The sequence below is a fragment of the Indicator indicator genome, chromosome 28 (assembly GCF_027791375.1).
Source record: "Indicator indicator isolate 239-I01 chromosome 28, UM_Iind_1.1, whole genome shotgun sequence".
Taxonomy (NCBI): domain Eukaryota; kingdom Metazoa; phylum Chordata; class Aves; order Piciformes; family Indicatoridae; genus Indicator; species Indicator indicator.
This window is the reverse complement of record NC_072037.1, coordinates 6,212,456-6,230,624: the sequence shown is the minus strand read 5'-3', so window position 1 is coordinate 6,230,624 and position 18,169 is coordinate 6,212,456. Positions and strand designations below refer to the sequence as shown.

The 18,169-nt window shown below is 47.4% G+C and overlaps 1 protein-coding gene across 1 annotated transcript in view; it reads left to right on the top strand.

The window, feature by feature from the left end:
- MEGF9 (multiple EGF like domains 9) overlaps nucleotides 1–12,986 on the top strand; it is a 54,990-nt gene extending 42,004 nt beyond the window's left edge. The window contains exons 4-7 of the mRNA XM_054393231.1: nucleotides 2,454–2,593; nucleotides 6,066–6,209; nucleotides 7,628–7,900; nucleotides 12,535–12,986. Coding sequence (XP_054249206.1) covers nucleotides 2,454–2,593; nucleotides 6,066–6,209; nucleotides 7,628–7,900; nucleotides 12,535–12,986 — 1,009 coding nt within the window. The remainder of the gene's footprint in view (nucleotides 1–2,453; nucleotides 2,594–6,065; nucleotides 6,210–7,627; nucleotides 7,901–12,534) is intronic.
- The last annotated feature ends 5,183 nt before the right edge of the window (nucleotides 12,987–18,169 follow it).

The window sequence follows — 18,169 nt, the reverse complement described above, 5'->3', positions numbered from 1 at the left end:
TATGTTTTTTTCCCCTTTAAAAAAAAAGCTTTCTTGTTATTTTTAAGCTAATGTGTAAAATCAAGGGATACTCTCCCAAAATGTTGCATTGAGCTCTAGCAGAGTTGTTGGGGAAATAAACCTCCTATAAAGGAATGGAGTGGAAGGCTGGATAGAAGATGCAAGCCAGGAGGAAGAAGGAGGAAGATAAAGGCTTGATGAAGGGGTAGGAGAGAATAAAATAGAGCACCCTGGACTCCAGGAAGGGGATTGGTAGGGTGAAGGTTATACAGCTCTAGTGCTTGCTTCTGCAAAGTCCTTCTCATAGGGCACATCCCCAGAAGATGCATTTTGAGGCTAAATATTAGATTCTCCCCCAAATCAGTTGTTTTTCCCTGCATGGCCCTGCCCCCTTACAGGACTATCTGTCTGGTAGCAGTCAGAAGCAAATAAAACCAAACTGCCTTTTGTTTGCTCTTGTTTTAAACACTGTGACAACATTTGGCTTAATGTTAGGTCTTGTGAAAAGCTCTTTAAAAGTCAAACATAACTGAGCTGCTTAACAGCATCCCTTTGAATTCTGCATCTGCCTGCTGCCTTTCCAGATAATGGTCTGGAGAGAAAGGAAACATCATCTTCCTTTTTTCTTCTTGTAATCAGTCCATTTTACATGCCTGGTGCTTCATATTCTGGAACTATTTAATTGTGTAGCCACTTGGGCTGAGTTCTGTGTTTTGGTGTGCCTTTGAGTGTTTCCTCTTCCTTTGGCAAGCAAATGAGCAGCAGAGATGCTAAATGATGTTAATTTCTACCAGGAGTGCTGCCTTCCCCAAAACATTGCAGTCTCCTGCACTTCAAATCAAACCAGCACATCACCAGTGCATGGAGCCTCTGTGAGTTGTAAGCAGCAGACTTTTCTTGGGGCTTTTAGAAGCAAGTCATGCACTGCTTGCCCTTCCCCGGGAGGAGTGAGGGGAACATGATATTCACATTGTGTAGGCACACCAGACCCTCAAACACTGACTGGAAAAGATGTATGGATGGGGTGGAGGTTGCTTAAGGGGAGAGACAGGAGGAGGGTGCATCCAGCAGCGTGCAGGGGGGAGCTCCATGGGTGCTACCTGCCTCATCCTCAGCTGCAGATAAATCCATCTCCTGGAGGAGACCATCTCCTGGAGTCTAAAGCCAACCATGTTTTTCCCAAGAAAGGTTGGACCAGATGATCCTTGAGGTCCCTTTTAACAGGATATTCTAGGATTTTATGATGTTGATTACCCAAACCCTGGCTTCCCTGTGCAGCACACCTTGTGGGGATTGAGGTTTCCTGCCTGTGGCCCCAGGGCTACCAGAGATGCAGAGGGGCACTTCTGTGCTCTCTTGTTCTCAGCTCGGGTGTTAGTGCTTCCATGTGTGCAGGTGGGATGAGCTGTAGCTGGCAGTTGCTGTGCTGGGAGGCTGATGGGAAAGAGCATTTTCTCCATTCCTGTGATTCCTCTGAGAGCTGAGCCTAAATGCTGCTCATATATAAAGCTGCTTATGAAAGCAGTGGGTTTGAAGCCTCTGTGTGGAGGGACTGGTGTGGAAAGCCAAAGGAATGAGGGTAACCTTTGCTTTTTATAGCCTCCTGGTATTTGCTTGTGCCAACTAACACCAATGCCCTCTGTTTTAAGTGTGCAGAGCTCCACCCTCTGTGCTGCCAGACTCAGTGCCCAAGTAAACATGCTCCTGCCTGGGGTTAGCTGTAGTGGAAACTGATGGGGAAGGGAAAACTCCCTCTTGTGTTTCCCTGGCTCCCACTGGGTAGGAGAGTTCGACTGGAGAGAGGAGCTTTGTCCAGGTGGCTATGAAGATATTGTGTGGAAGGGATAAACAGGATCATGGAGGAGAAGCAGGAGTGCAGGTGGCTGATGCCTGCCTGGGCTGAAACCAAAGTGGGACACCGGAGCTGCTGCGCTGGCTCTCGGGGGAGCTGGGAGGGCAGGTGGTGAGCAGGAATTGTCCACTCACCCGAAACTAGGAGGTGCTGCTCAGCACCAGTGTGGAGGGGAGGTGATTGCCCAGGTGTCTGTCATTGTTCAGGCACAGTGATCATAGGTGTCCCAGTGTCCTGCAGGACCTGGGACTGGTGCAGGTGCCTGATGAGGCTGGGACTGGAGAGAGGCTGTTGGAACATCTGCTCTGACTGATCCATTGGGATGGCATTGGGCCAAGGCTCTCCAGAATGAGAGATGGTTTCTGGTGCCCAGCTGGAAATTGCTGTCAGGGCAACTGGTTTTGCAGAGACTCAGCCTTTCCTAAGCTTCCCGTTGCTTCTTGGAAATTGCTGCCCATGGATTTCATGTCCTGTTTCCAGCAGGCATTTCTGTGCAGAGTTCCCCACCCTAGGAAAGGCTTCCAAAACCCTGACCACAGGTTTGTACTTTGGATACCTCCCAGCACATCCAGCTCTCACTGTTTGCTTTTTCTCTGTGCAGCTCTGGGCAATGCCAGTGTAAAGTTGGTTTCACAGGCCTGAAGTGTGACCAGTGCAGTGATGGCTACTACAGGTTTAACGAGACCAGCTGTGAACCATGCCAGTGCAACAACCACTCCAAAACCTGCAACCCCTTAACAGGTAACTCCTCTTGTGACCATGCTGCCTACAGATCTTGTCTATCTCCTCTGTTTCTGGTTTTTGCCATTTTCATTCAGCAGACTTACACACTCATCCTCTTCATCTGCATCTTTATGTCCTGAACACCCAGAATCTTCACCTTAAAACCAAAATGAAAACGTGGGGCAAGGTTGGAGCTTGTCCTCTTTTTAAGGGCTGGGTTATTTACCCCAGGCTGCAGTGCAGAGCCTTTCTTCTGCAGTCTCTATCAGAAATCAGTGCTCTATTGTTCTCTGCACTTATACAAATACACAACATGAGCTTTTAAGGAGCTTTTAACTGCTGTTTACCTGGAAACATATACTGTACTGGCACTGACGTAAGGTGGCTGTTACTGCCACAGATAATGTGATTAGTGATGGAAAAAACTGGCAGCACCTCATTAATATTGCCCACTCCTTATAAATTTGTCTTGTTCATTTTCCTTGACCATTTCTCTGACTGTCTCTCACTCACTTGGATGCTGATGGAGTGCAAATGTCGAGGCACCTGTGCTTGAAGAGCTCATGGGAGGGCAGGGGGGAAACCTAATTGCTTTCCCATCTCCACTGAAAGGAGAGATCCCTGAGGAGCAATGTTATGTGGCTGCCTGCACATTCCTCACTTCAGCAACAAAACTCAGCGCTTCAAAATCCAAATTCTCATCAAAGCTTCCAGGCTGAAATGCAGTTCTGTGATATTTATCCAGGAGCCTAGAAAGGAGCAGTAATTAAAGAAACATTGTAGGGGTTTTGTGTAGCTAGCAGAGAGGCAGAGCTCATCAAATATGGTGTTTCTGGGCAATTTCTGCACCAGTGTCTGTTCCCTTGTGGCCTTTGTGTTTGCAGCAGAGGAATGGGCAGCCGCAGTGCTCAGTCAATGCCCTGATCCTGCTCGCTGTCAGGGGTGGTTGTAAGCACCAGCTCTGTGCTGCTTGAGGATGAATTTATTCCTGGCCTGAACTCTGTGGGCTTCTGTCCTACCAATACTGAAGGATGTAGGATTGAACCTAAAGCTGTGCACACATCAGCTGTGTTACTGATTTGGAGCTGGGTGTGTGGGCTTTGTGAAGGAGTAAGATAATCTGCTCTTCCTTTTTTTCCCTTCAGTGTTCCCCCTCCTCTTGCTTTTAAGGAAAAAAACCCCAACCCAAACCCTAGCACAGACCTTGCCTCAGGGATGGGGCTGTTCAGGCAGCCCTTCTGCTGGGGCTGTCTGGCGCTGACCACAACACTGCAAAGAAAACTCCTCTTTTGGTTAATGACCTATTGTTGGTTGGACAGAAATCCCCTTTTTCACATTTTCCTCCATCTGCTTTATTTGCTAGCAAGGATGGGGGAACCCAACAAACCCAGCACAGATTAAAAATTAGATCTCACATCTAATAAAATAATGTGGTACACTCAGCCTGCTCCAGAGACTGCACTTTGTGTGACCTCCCCAGCTTTCCATCAACTGTGTGTAGTCTTTGTCAAACCTTGAAGGTTTCTTTCACATAAATGCTGTACTTCGGGCTCCCTCTGCTGTCTCTGCAACCGGTTCAGCACAGCCTGGCTCTGCCCAGGGGAATATTTAAAATTATTGGGCTGGAAATTGGGCAGCAAGAGCTCCCCAGGCACCAGCACTTCCTTTGACACGACCCTTGTGCTCCATATTGTGTCTGTACAACGAGTTTGGTTGCTTCTTGCCAGTTGGGGTACTGTGAGGTCTGATCCTTCCTGAGGGCATTATCAAGATGGGAAGTGCTATTAATTATTAAAGCTTTCCCCAGCGATACCTGATTGCAAGCCCATGCGTGCTTTGCATGGCTGAGCAACTTGCTGACTCATTGGAAATGCAGCCATTTTGCAGGCTTGGTGTAGATAAATGGGAGTAATTTCTGGTGATGGGAAAGACATTGGTCCTGAAATGACCAAGACTGGACAGAAAATGCAGGTGTGATTCCAGATTTATGGCACCATTAATGCCTGCAGAGCGCAGTTCAAGGCACCCTTGCTGCTGATGGGGCAGATTGACCTTCCATGAGGCAGTCTGGCCCCAGCATCCTGCTGAAGCAGCTGATTGAGGTTTGCAACAGGAGAAACCGAGCCCAGCAGATAATTTTCCCCTCTAACCCTGACATCTCTCCCACAAAAACCACTGGCTCGTGTCTGACAAGCTGTTGGGTGAAGAGCAAACAGTGTGTGGGAGCAGACGCCGAGCAAGCGTCCTTAGTCATCGGGGTGCTGCCAGCCCCACCGTTGGGGTGAATCAGCTGCTGGCCAAGAGCAGCAGCTGCTGGGCTTTGCTTCCTGCCCTTGGCACCAGGGTGGGCTTGCTCAGGGGAGCTCAGCTGCAGTATCATTGCTGTGAAAAGGGAACAGTAGGGGCTGTGCAGCTTCTTGGGCTTGCAAGGGAGCCAAACTGTTCCAGTGTGAATCAGAAAAATCTGCTGTGGTTTTTCTAACAGCCAGAGTTAACCTAATTCAGGATTTTTTCTGCAGTTAATGTTGAGATGAGCCTTTTCCATACCCCCACAGCAGTGCTAGATCAGCTCCATGAATCTCCTGCCTCTGCTTATATATGCAGTGAATAAACTGCTGTGTGCTGCCCTGGTTTGTGAGAAGGTGGCTTTTGCCTTTCCAGTGTCTTGTACATGGGATTTAAGCATAAAAGCTTCCCTTGGGTCACTGCCACCTCAAGGAGGAGCCTGCTGAGTTACAGGATGTTCCTCTTGATGGATGGGCTTTTGATAGAGGCCACGTTTTATAACTAGGGAGATTTTTCTTTCTCTGGTCACAATGGTATGAAAATGTAATTTAGAGGGCCATTAGGACACAGCCTGTGCTAAGACACAGCACATTCATTTTCTGATTCAGGGGCTTCCCCAGGAAGGGGAGGTGGCTCACATGAACACCCAGTTCTGCTCTGTTGCCCTGGGAAGGTCAGTGATTGCTGCTGCCTTGTGCCTGGGATGGGGATGGAGAAGCTGGAGCCACACTGGTGGCATGGAGCCATCTGCCCCCAGAGCAGAGTGGTGACACTTCCTTACCCCTGACCACCACCTCTGCACTGTAGGAAGAAGCTGCACACAAAAAAGTAAAAAGGCAGAAATTGAAGGGACGCCTCATGGGAGTCAGGGATTAGAAGCATCAAGACTCCCTCTCAGTGGCAGAGATGCAAACTGAAATCCCTTTTCTTCAGGACCATTTAATATTGATAGCTCGTGTTTACCTGCATTGACCTTTTGAAGTGTGAGCTGTGGGCCTCTCTGCTGGGGCTGCCTCCTTGTTCCCATTGTGTGTGTGGAGCTGGGCACGAGCATCAGGTCAGAAGAGGCCAGGATCACGTTGTGGCCGGAGGGCATCCGAAACCACCTGTGAGCTCTGATAATTGAGAGCACTCCATGTGGATTCTTGCTCCAAATGTTCTGCTCCAATTCCTGCTGCCAAACCTGCTCCTGTTCCTTCCCCAGGCACCTGCCTGGACTGCCAGGAAAACACCGAGGGAGACCACTGTGAGCTCTGCAAGGAGAGCTTCTACAAGAGTGAGCATCCTGTGCACTCCTGCCAGCGCTGCCCATGCTCCACTGTGGCATCGACCGGCACCTGCCGAATCCGTAAGGCTTTCATTTTGCTCTGACTCCTCGGATCATGAATGTTGCTCTTTTCAATTACATTGGTGTTTTATAGCCCATGAATCTCCTCTTTGTGGCAACCAGAACACCCTGCTGGAAGCAGCACCTGCTGTGATGCATCCCTGGTGCTTGTGTTGCTTCTTGTGAAGGCAGCTGTGCAGTGGAGGCATCAGAAATGTTTTGCTACGGAACCTGCAAAGTTTTGCAGAGAGAAACTGCTTGAGCTTGTGGCAGCCAGGAGAGGTAGAGGAGATGGCCAGCAGTGCCACATAGCCATCCATACCTCTTCTGACCATCTCCATGGGACTTCAGGCATAGATTCCCCAATCTTCATGTTCTACTGTCTTGGAACTGAGAGAAGAAATTGTAGATGTAATAAACATTAAGAGAACTTTTATATGTCCTTAATCAGTTTTGCAATCAAGCCACCTCTGGCTTTGTATAGGTCAAAAAGTTCCTGCAGGTTGCTAGCATCCCTGACACAGTTGCAGCTGTTTTCTGATATTGGCTGTTTGAGCTGGAAATGTTCAGCAATAACAATCAGTTTGCTTAGCAATGTGCAGAGCATGCTCTGTGATGCTGGTAGGTATGAGGCATCAAAAAAACCCTAAAATATTTTTCCCCTAGGAACAGAGGAATTGCTGCAGCTCAGAAGTTGTATTTTCAACTTAAAATCTGAGATTGGCTAATGCTTAGTGGCTGCTGATTTTTGTCATAGTGATTAGTGGTCAGGTCCCACAACCTAAATCTCACATCAGGTGTTCCTCTGCAAAGGGCTATGGCACAAGGCCAATGGCATCCTGACCTGCATCAGCAATAGTGTGTCCAACAGGACCAGGGAAGTGATTGTCCCTCTGTACTCAGCACTGGGGAGGACACAGTACTGGGTCAGTTTTGGGGCCCTGACTTACAAAAAGGACAATGAGGTGCTGGAGTGGTCCAGAGAAGGACAGTGAAGCAAGTCTGGTGAGGAGAGGCTGAAGGAACTGGGATTGTTTAGCCTGGAGAAGAGGAGGCTGAGGGGAGAGGGAGACCTCATTGCTCTCTACAACTCCCTGAAAGGAGGTTGGGTTGCAGTGAGCTCGGGGTTACTCTCTTTGTCCTGGTAACAAGTGCTGGGACACTAGGAAATGGCCTCAAGTTGAGCCAGGGGAGGTTTAGGTTGCACAATAGAAGAAACTTCTTCCCTGAAGGGGTTCTCAACGCTGGAATAGGCTCCCCAGGGAGGTGGCTGAATCCCCGTCCTTGGAGGTGTTTAAAAGACACAGAGATGGGAGGGATGTGGCTTAAGAGCAGACTTGGTCAAGTCAGAGGATGGTTGAACTCAATGATCTTAAAGGTCTTTTCCAAACAAAATGCTCCTGTCATTCTATACCTGGTTTGCTTTCTGTGTTCTTCAGAGCCTGGTGAAACTGCCCCAAGGTGTGACAAATGCAAACCTGGGTACACTGGCCTGAACTGCAACCAGTGTGACAATGGCTACTACAACTCTGACAGCATCTGTGTGAGGTGTAAGTGCAACGGGAACGTGGACCCCGCGCGGTCACCCAGAGTCTGCAAGCCGGAGAGCGGAGAGTGCCTGGGCTGCCTGTACCACACGGCTGGCTTCCACTGTGAGCAGTGTGAGGATGGCTACATCCGAGACCCGGAGGGGACCAACTGTACCAAGGAAGGTAAAACATGCTCCTCAAATCCCTGTGGAAGCTTGTTTGTGCAGCTCAGGTGGGAACACGCTGCCTGACGGCTGGGGAGGGAGTACTGTTAACGGTTCAAATTGGTTTAGATTCATGTGCGTGTTGGGGTACAGGGAAGAAAACCAGACCTTTGTAACACCTTGGTGCCTACTGGCCTTGAAACTGTGGTTTAGAGTTAGCTCTGTAGCCACCCCGATCCCCAGACTGTGGCAGTGAACAAGCTGGAAAACAAAAACTATTTGCAGTGCATTTAAATACAGGTTTGCAGGTTTTCCTTGCTGCATGCGTTTGATTTCTCAGTGCCCAGTGAATTATTTGCATTGATGATTCCATTCCATAGCACTGTCTAGTTCCCTAGAAAGGGTCTTCCTATGATATTTTGTCACTCCTGATACTCTACAAGCAATAACTACTTGGACCAAGCTTAGATAGTCTTTTTTTTTGTCTTCTAAATGTGGAAGCTAAGGTTCAGAGAGGTGAGATCCAAACTTCGATAATGAGTCAACACCAGAATTTACTGGCACCTGCTCTGGAGAGCTCTCATTAGTCTTCAGTCCACTTCCTAGACACTGGAAATCATATCTTGGATGCAAACTAGTTGTGGTACTTAGGCTACTGCACAGAAGGTGGTCTCATACTAAAATGAGAGAAAGTGGTTCTTAAGTTGCTTTTTCAGTGGTTATCAGGAGCTTGGCCCACAAGGTGGATCTCCAGCTCCATGCATGGAAACAGTACTGGTGCCATGTGTTAGATAAAAGAAGGAAGCTCAGGAAAGTGTCTGGGCCCAAATTTGTCCTTGTCACCAACAGAGATTTAATTCAGGTCTTCCATTAGGAACTAATGTGGTTTTCACTCCCATGCTGCTCTGAGGTGTAATCACAGAGTCCTTCTCTGCACAGGGAGATAATCAATACAAAAAAGTTGAATGCTCATTAGCTGTAACTGTACCAGTACAGGGCTGGGAATGGCACTTTTGCATCAGGTCATCCATTATCTCCCCCCTGCACAGCTCTGTCTTTGTGCAGAGAGCCACATGACCTTGCTCCAGCAAAATCAATCTGTATGGCTTTGCTTGTACACTTGCAGTTTTCACCATGCAGTTGTATTTTTAAGGCATTGTTACAGCCAGTTCTTGACGTGGGGAAAGCCTGTCCCCTTTCTAAGGCACTGGGACACGCTCTTCTAGCATTCCTGTTTCCTTGGCACCTGTTTTCCCCCCTTGTTATTTAGAAATTAAAAAAGCATCCAGTTTACTTCCAGTTTCTTACACACAAGATGCCTAAGAATTGACCTGCTGAGGTACTGTGCATTAAGTAGTTTCAGGTTAAGATTTCCCTAAACCACTCTTGCATTTGAGTGGCCTAGTTCTGAGCAGCTTTCAGAATGAAATCAAACTCTGTGTAAGTGGTTGCAGCTGAAATAAGGCAGCACAGAATCATAGAATTGCTTAAGCTGGAAAAGATCTTGAAGTACACCAATCCAACAGCCCCCCCCCCCACCATATCCACTCATCCATGTCCTGAAGTGTCATGTCTACATGGGCTTAGAACAATGCTAGAGAGGGGGATTCAACAGCCTCCCTTGGCAGCCTCTTCCAATGCCTGACCACTCTCAGTAAAGAAATTTTTCCTAATATCCAACCTAAACCTCCCCTGGTGCAACTTGAGACTATTTTCTCTCATCCTATTGCTAGTTATTTGGGAGAAGAGACCAGCCACCACCTCTTTTCAGGGAGCTGTAGACAGCAAGAAGGTCTCCCCTTAGCCTCCTTTTCTCCAGGCTAAACAACCCAAGGGCCCTCAGCTGTTCCTCATAAGACCTGTTCTCTAGACCCTTCACCAGCTTTGTTGTCCTTCTCTAGATATGCTCCAGCAACTCAAAATCTTGAACTCATGTTTTGAACAGCCTGGGGAAAGCTTAACCCAACCTTGAATTAGCCACAGGAGCTGTTCAGGATCTTAACCTGACCGAGATTTTGATGCGTACAATGCTGATGGAGAAAGTATTCAAAAGATGTGTGGGATAACCAGAGTCAGTGTTCTCAAGCCCTGCTGGATGGTGTTCCTGCTATGATGGTGAGGCATAGCAGCAAGGACGTGGTGATGCAGCGTGGCCCTGTGCCACCCAGCCGAGCATCGCAGCCTTCCCCGAGAGCTGGCGCGTGGGCTGCTGGCACGGCCCCGGCTCCTGCTGCTGCTCCTTCATTCAAGGAGGTAGCAGAAGCTTTTCAGAGCCTGCATTTCAATCAAGCAGCTGGATATGACGCTCGTGTCAAAGCTGCCAAAGCAGCCCATTGACTGAGCAGCTGCTGCTCTCAAGGAGCTGCTTTAGGACATCTGGAGGGTTGGCATGGCCGTGGTGAGCGGAAACAGGCAGCGCTGTATCAGCCCAAAGGCCACTTGGAGCATGGCACTGTTTCACCATGACGTTACCCTCAGCTCCAGGAAATGTTTTCACCCATGTCCCCCTTGCCAGCACTTAGCTGATGCTGACTCACAAATAAAGCCCAGAAAAGTCCAGCTTCCTTGCTGGTGAATCAGCCATTGTCTCCATTCTGGTTCCTTCTAATTATAGCTATTGGCAGGGTTTGCCAAGAATTGAGTATTGATGAAGGAATGAATTCGGAAAGGGTGACTGAATTCCTCATGCCCTTCTCCCAAAGCTGTATCCAGGAACCTCTTGCTCCTTGTCACATTGCTTCCTACTGTGAAATCCTCCCTGTTACCCCACAGAGAAATGACTTCTGGCACTCAGCATCCTGATTATCCTTATCAACCTAAGGCAGGAGCTGCAAAGGACAGAGGAGCTGCTGCAGGGAGGAACTCTGAGCACGAGCCTAAATTAGGGGTGTGATGCCCCCTCCCAATAAGCTTCTTTCTCCACTGCCTGAACCGTGAACCTGACAGCCCAAAGTTAACTCGTGGGAGTTCCCCTGAGGGCCTGTGCTGAATATTTCCAGCTCCTGTTGCCATTGGAGATGCAACTTAGTGCAAAATTAGTCCTTCGGAAGTGACTCTCCTCCTCAGTCATAATTAGTAGATGTTCTCTTCAGGAGAGCTGGATCAATACAGCACAGCTCAGCTGTAATTGCAGCTGTAAGTGGGTTTAAAATGAAATGGCATTTCTGATAGCAAAAAGAGAAATGGAAGAGAGTGGGAAAGAGGAAGCTGAGAGTCCTGTGGAGCAATAGGTGTAGAGAACATTGTGGTTGATTGAGGCTTCAGTTTCTGGAGGGTTGCTGGACTTGAGAATCTAAAATAGATCAGGTTACTCCAGTGCAGAAAATGCTTTATTAGGTACATTTGGAAGCTTAACGTGTAGGCTCTTACGGTGCATTCTGAGAGCTACAGCTCAACTGGTTTGAAGAAAGTGTAATGAAATGCATCCCACTTACGAGATCTCTGCTGTTAACCTGTGTCTGACTCCTGGATCTGAGAAGGGAATCTGCTGGAAGCAAGGCAGGTTCTTGGCTATTTTGCCTGGGAAAAGGCAGCAGAGGAAGACAGAGCTTGTGGCACAGTCTGGTAGTTCCCATGTTCTCATCCTTCCTGTATGGACATATGCCAGCAGCTGAAACCAAACCAGGATCCAAACTGGCTTCTGCTGTGTTTGAAAGCTTCAAAAGGGCATCCACTGTCTTTTGTTGTTTTGTTTTGTTGTGGTTTGGTTACCTTCTGCTAATGCAGACTGCAGGTTCCACGAGATGTGTGTGTGACTTCTCCAGTCAAAAGCAGAACTGGGGTTATTTTGCCTTTTTTACATAAAGCAGTGTAAACATTGGAACTCTTTGCTAGCCAGTGTGAAGGCAGGACACTCATGGGTCATTTATTCATTTTTGGTCTTCTGGTACAGGTAAGGCAGAAACCACAATGCTAATGTGAACATAATCCTACATCTTGTGTGCCAGCTGTGAAAGGTTTAAGTTCCTGGAGTCACTGTGTCCTCCCAGTCTGACTGTGCAGCCCACACTGACAAGTTAAACTCTGTCCTCATTAGATGTGAAGTCCAAACTCTGCTGAGCTTGGTAGAGCCCTGTTTTCATGGGCTGAGTATGAGCTGGCCTGGGTTGCTTGCTTTCATCCTGAGCTCATGTATCTAACACTGAATCTTGGCTACTGGATCCCCCCTTCCTCCCTTCCTCCCTTCTTCTCTCTCTCTCTCTCCCTCTCTCTCCCTCCCTCCTCAGATTTTTTGAGGAATGCTGGAGTCAGTGAGCACTTAGCACACAAAATTAGTTAAAAACCCAACCCAACCCTGGCCAAGCATTTTCCAACAGTGGAACACTGAAACAGGTTGTCTGAGGAGGTGGTGGAGGCCCCATCCCTGGAGACTTTCAAGGTCTGACTTTCTGGGACTTGGAGCTGTCTGTTCTAGTTGGGGATATCCCTGCTGACTGCAGTGGGGGGGACACTAGATGACCTTTACAAGTCCCTTGCAACCCAAACCAACCTCTGATTCTATGATTTTTGTTAACTCTTTTGAAACAATACCAGCTTGACCAGTGTTGTTGTTGACAGTTCATTGCTGTGACAGAAACGTCAGATCTCTTCTGTTGGTGTTTGACTGCCCCTTGGCATGTTTGCATTGATCATTTTTAATTTCTTTTGCAGAAGCCACTCTTGCCCCAGCAACAAGGGAGTTCACAACTTCTGCTCCAAATGCCAGCAAGGCAACATCCTTTTCAACAGCAGTGACAAACAGCACGCTGCCACCAACAACCATCCAGACTCTCCTTCCTGTAAGTTCCTCTGACAACAGCACCTCTGCTTTTGCAGACGTGTCGTGGACTCAGTTTAACATCATCATTTTGACAGTTATCATCATCGTCGTGGTCCTCCTGATGGGCTTTGTGGGGGCTGTCTACATGTACCGTGAGTATCAAAACAGGAAACTTAATGCTCCTTTCTGGACCATTGAACTCAAAGAGGACAACATCAGTTTCAGCAGCTACCACGACAGCATACCCAACGCTGACGTTTCGGGGCTGCTGGAAGACGATGGCAATGAGGTTGCACCCAACGGACAGCTGACGCTGACGACTCCCATGCATAACTACAAAGCTTAGAAGAAGTGCTCCAGCTAGTCCAGAGTTGACTTGAAGAAGTTACAGGGCTTACGGAAGGGGTATCAGGATCCGTGCCAAGGATCCTCCACGCAGAGGAATTTGCTCTTGTGCTGGGCATGCTGTAGCTTGCAGGTGAACAGATAAAAGTGTAGTACACCCAAGTTTCAGGTAATATGTGTTCAGTGTCGGGCTCTCCATAGAAGTCACTGTTGTTGAAGGACTTGGCTATGCTGATCTGAAAATGGTGGGGTTGTTTTATGAAGAGGTGGTGGGGTGGAGAAGGCAGTACCCCATGATTCATCACAAACTATTCGATTTCCATCCAACCTAACATTTATGTCTGCAGCCTTTAGTTTGACAAGTAGCTCTGAATCAACAGTGGGTTTTTCAGGAAACAGACCTTGTAAAGGCTTCATATTAGTTCCTGATACAAATTTGTTTGGAAAGGAGAACAAACAAACAGAAAAAGGGAAATAATTGTTCACTGTAGTACCAAAAAGCAGGTAGAGGAGTGGGTTGCACACTTGACAGAAGTCACCAGTATCAGTTTCCAGTCAGTAGGGAAACAGGGAGAAGATGAAAAAAAAAATCATGAAAATAATGAAGTTAAGGAAGAGACAAAGCTTTTCCCTTTCTGAGTATTTATACAGGGTGATGATGCTATTGAAACATAGCAATCCATTATTTTTGTTTTCTAGAAGGAGTTAATGAACTTGTATAGTTTCTGTGCAAGGGAAGACGACAAAGACATCTCAGGGTTGCCGTGTAAAAAATAAAAGCTAGGCTTAATACCCTACCCTGATAGACATGGTGTGTTCTGTATATAAAATGTAATATATCTTCTTGGAATTGTATTTGTAATTATTTGTTAAAAAAAAAAGAAACAAAAAAAAGAGAAAAAAAAAAAAGACAACCAACCAAAAAAAAAACCCCAAGAACAAACCCATGACCCCCTCCCCAGCCTCCCCTCCTCCCCAGGTCATATTTTATCCCCTAGATTTTAACTGTACAGCGGCTAGTGGCGTTGTTTGAAAAGCAAACCATGACGAGGACTGTTTGAAAATAGTGTAAATGAGATGGCAATATTGTTGGAGCTGGGACTCTGGCAAACACTGACTGCTTAAAGCTTTTCTTCTTCTATCACTGAATAACTTTCTTTTTTTTCTTTTTTTTTTTTTTTGAGAAAATGTGAGTGCTCCCTACTTCCATCTGTCAAATTTCCCTGTTCCTTTCCCTAGAGAGTGAATACCAGTGTTGCCATGACCAGGGCCTGGTATGTGTCCAAAACTCAGATGTACCATTCTGCTACTTGCTTTTAAATCTTTATACAAAGAGCCAATACACTGTCATGAATGCATTGAGAGCCTGGTCTTGATGGCCAAGCTTTTCTGAAGCTGCTGCTCATCAGGTGAGTGGATCTCACTGCCATCTCTCCTGTGCTGACACACAGTGATGGGAGAGACTTGCCAGAGGGCTGGGCACAGCCTCCTGAAGGGCAAAAGCAAAAACTTCCTGCATTTGTGTGGAAATGGTTTTCAAAGAGCTCGCTGGAGCCAGTCTGTGCTTCTAGGCTTGAAAGCTAACAGCTCATGGATGCTTTCAGGAAATGTCTGTAGCACAAGGTGGTGGTGGGGAACTGGCTGTCAAAAAAGCCTACAGTGAGTCCCTGTAGGTTTTGCAGATTTCCCTGATTTTTGTGGGAGGCTGTCAGACTGTTAGCAGAAAGGGAACAATGAACAGGCAGCACAGCAAGGGAGATCAGAGCAAGGGGCTCCTCACCTGGTCCCTGCAGCCTGTGTGGGTGCCTTGAGGCAGGCGCCATGTCCTCCCTGTGCTGGAGAGCCATCAGGTCTCACCCGTGGGAATGAATACCATTGCATTCAAGCAGGGTGTGAAACAAATACTTCACTTAGCTCATGACCAGCCTCAGAACTAAAGCTACATTGCTGTGTGTGTTGCTGCTTTGCAAGGAGCTGGTGCTGAGGATAAATGAAGCACCTGCTAAAGGTCAGCAGGAGCTGACTGATGCATCCTCAGAGCCAGGCAGGTTAAAGTAAGTATTTCTCAAGATGAGAAATCGTAGGAAGGATGTGGTGATTATTTATTTGCTTTCTGGTGCTGCATGGAGGCTTTTCTTACTGTGTGAGACTTTGTGGGGGGAGGAATAGGTGCTTTAAACATAGGCTCAAAGATGCCATTTCTGCCTCAAAAATGTGCTGTCTGATTTAAAGATAAGGCACAGCAAGTAAGAAGGAAAATAGCTGAGGATGACCAAGGGAGACTGTGAGGCCAGAATGTGACATTGCACATAGGCCAGTGGGAAGGCTCCTGTTACCTACTATGGGCCTGTGTGAGGTCCCATAGCTGAGGGAATACATTTGGCTGATGTCATCCAAAGCAATGTTACTTTTAGTTCTAAAACCGGGGGAGGACTGGAGAAGAAAAATCTGGATATTGCTAATCCTTGAGTTACTCATCAAACTTCTAAAGAGCAAAGTGGTGATAAAATAGAAATTTTCCTAATAGTTGTCATCATTTAGCAGTGCTGATTTAGTGATACACTTGCACTTGGTCACTTCATGGGGTGGGGAAAGGTAATTTAGGAAATGTTGGCTCCTGGGATTAATGCAAAGTGAAGGACGGATTGTTCACTTCTGTGTTTCCAAAATATTTTAGTAGACCTTTTCATCTTTACTACAGAACACCTCTTCCTCAAATTCTGGTGTGATTATAGGCTACTTTGTAACAGGAATGGGCATTGATTTTTCTCTTGCTGTAGAAATAATGACCATCTGCAAAACCATGGTGTGAGTGCAGAGGCTGAGCCCTTCTAGACCATGCCTACTGCAGCACATGAGGTGTTTGCATCTGGGCTGCTTCTGACCTTCAGATGACTCTCAGCACTTTGTCTTTGAGACAGGAGGAGGTCAGGATGCCTTACAGTCAGTCTGCAAGGGAGGGCAGAACAGCCCTACTGTTGTCTGTGGGTCATACATCTGGATGAAGGGATCTAGATGGCCCCTGCAGATGGGAAACTTGGTTGGGCAGGGGGTACTTGGTTGCCCAGGTTTGGGCACAGGGACTGGAGCACAGCAAGAATGTGGCACTTGGGACAGTGCTTGTCAGATGGCAGAATGACTCAGCAGGAAAATTCCAGTGATCTCCAGCCAACCAGGCCTTTGGCATAGAGGAACAGTGCTTGTAAAAGGAGATCAATGCCTAGCGAAGAATGAACAAACAGCTTCGTGCTTGACTTTGGTGATGTGAGAACAGATCCTCCTTTCTCTCCATCCAGTTGTACAGATAGCTGGCCCCTAGGCTCCAAGGAAGGTGAGGAAGAAGCTGAGCTAGTTATACCTTCAGTCAGCTTAGGAAGAAGCTGAGCTAGTCACACCTTCAGTCAGCTTAGGAAGAAGCTGAGCTAGTCACACCTTCAGTCAGCTTAGGAAGAAGCTGAGCTAGTTACACCTTCAGTCAGCTTAGGAAGAAGCTGAGCTAGTTACACCTTCAGTCAGCTTAGGAAGAAGCTGAGCTAGTCACACCTTCAGTCAGCTTAGGAAGAAGCTGAGCTAGTCATACCTTCAGTCAGCTTAGGAAGAAGCTGAGCTAGCTACACCTTCAGTCAGCTTAGGAAGAAGCTGAGCTGGTTACACCTTCAGTCAGCTTAGGAAGAAGCTGAGCTAGTTACACCTTCAGTCAGCTTAGGAAGAAGCTGAGCTAGTCACACCTTCAGTCAGCTTAGGAAGAAGCTGAGCTAGTCATACCTTCAGTCAGCTTAGGAAGAAGCTGAGCTAGTTACACCTTCAGTCAGCTTAGGAAGAAGCTGAACTGGTTACACCTTCAGTCAGCTTAGGAAGAAGCTGAGCTAGTCATACCTTCAGTCAGCTTAGGAAGAAGCTGAGCTAGTTACACCTTCAGTCAGCTTAGGAAGAAGCTGAACTGGTTACACCTTCAGTCAGCTTAGGAAGAAGCTGAGCTAGTTACACCTTCAGTCAGCTTAGGAAGAAGCTGAACTGGTTACACCTTCAGTCAGCTTAGGAAGAAGCTGAGCTAGCTACACCTTCAGTCAGCTTAGGAAGAAGCTGAGCTAGTTACACCTTCAGTCAGCTTAGGAAGAAGCTGAACTGGTTACACCTTCAGTCAGCTTAGGAAGAAGCTGAGCTAGCTACACCTTCAGTCAGCTTAGGAAGAAGCTGAGCTAGTTACACCTTCAGTCAGCTTAGGAAGAAGCTGAGCTAGTCACACCTTCAGTCAGCTTAGGAAGAAGCTGAGCTAGTCACACCTTCAGTCATTTTAGGAAGAAGCTGAGCTAGTCATACCTTCAGTCAGCTTAGGAAGAAGCTGAGCTAGTCACACCTTCAGTCAGCTTAGGAAGAAGCTGAGCTAGTCATACCTTCAGTCAGCTTAGGAAGAAGTTGAGCTAGTCACACCTTCAGTCAGCTTAGGAAGAAGCTGAGCTAGTTACACCTTCAGTCAGCTTAGGAAGAAGCTGAGCTAGCTACACCTTCAGTCACCTGAGGGTGGCTTTGTATTTTCAGTGGGCACAGAACTAAAAAACCTGTGCCAGCCTACTAAAGGCCACCAGCACCACTAACCTGCCATGTGTTATAACTTGTTGTGAAGCTTCCTAGATGCTGTTTGCACTGCACCACATTGGGGTATGGGCAGGGAAACCAGAAATGGACTGAAGGGGCTGCATTGGGGCCCAATTCAGAAGAGAAGGGGAAGGCATCTAGGGGACTTCTAGGGCTGATGTGGCAATACAGATGCATGTAACATTCCTGAAGGGCCACCATGCATCACCTTGTCACTGGGCATGCCACTGGCTGGCTGGCTGCAGTGATGTGGCTATCGTGGAGAAAGGTAGTTGATTACGTGGTGTGGTAGCTGTAGAGCATAGAGAATGCATGACAAGGCAAGTGAAGGCTGGGAGCATGTAGGCAAACCATCTGTCAAGTCATGACCCTTGGGGTCATGAAGACCCTGTGGATGCAGCTGGTCTGGAGGGGGTGAGTTCAGCTCCATAGTCAAGTAACTGAAGGCAAAGGGACAGAATGAAGTGGATAAAGGGCAAAAAGCAATGATGTGTCAAAGGCATGGGGCAGCCTGGGTGGCTAACAATTTAGGAGAGCATTTGGTAAGCACAGAGTGCAACAGACATGCAAAAACTGGATTGGGTTAAT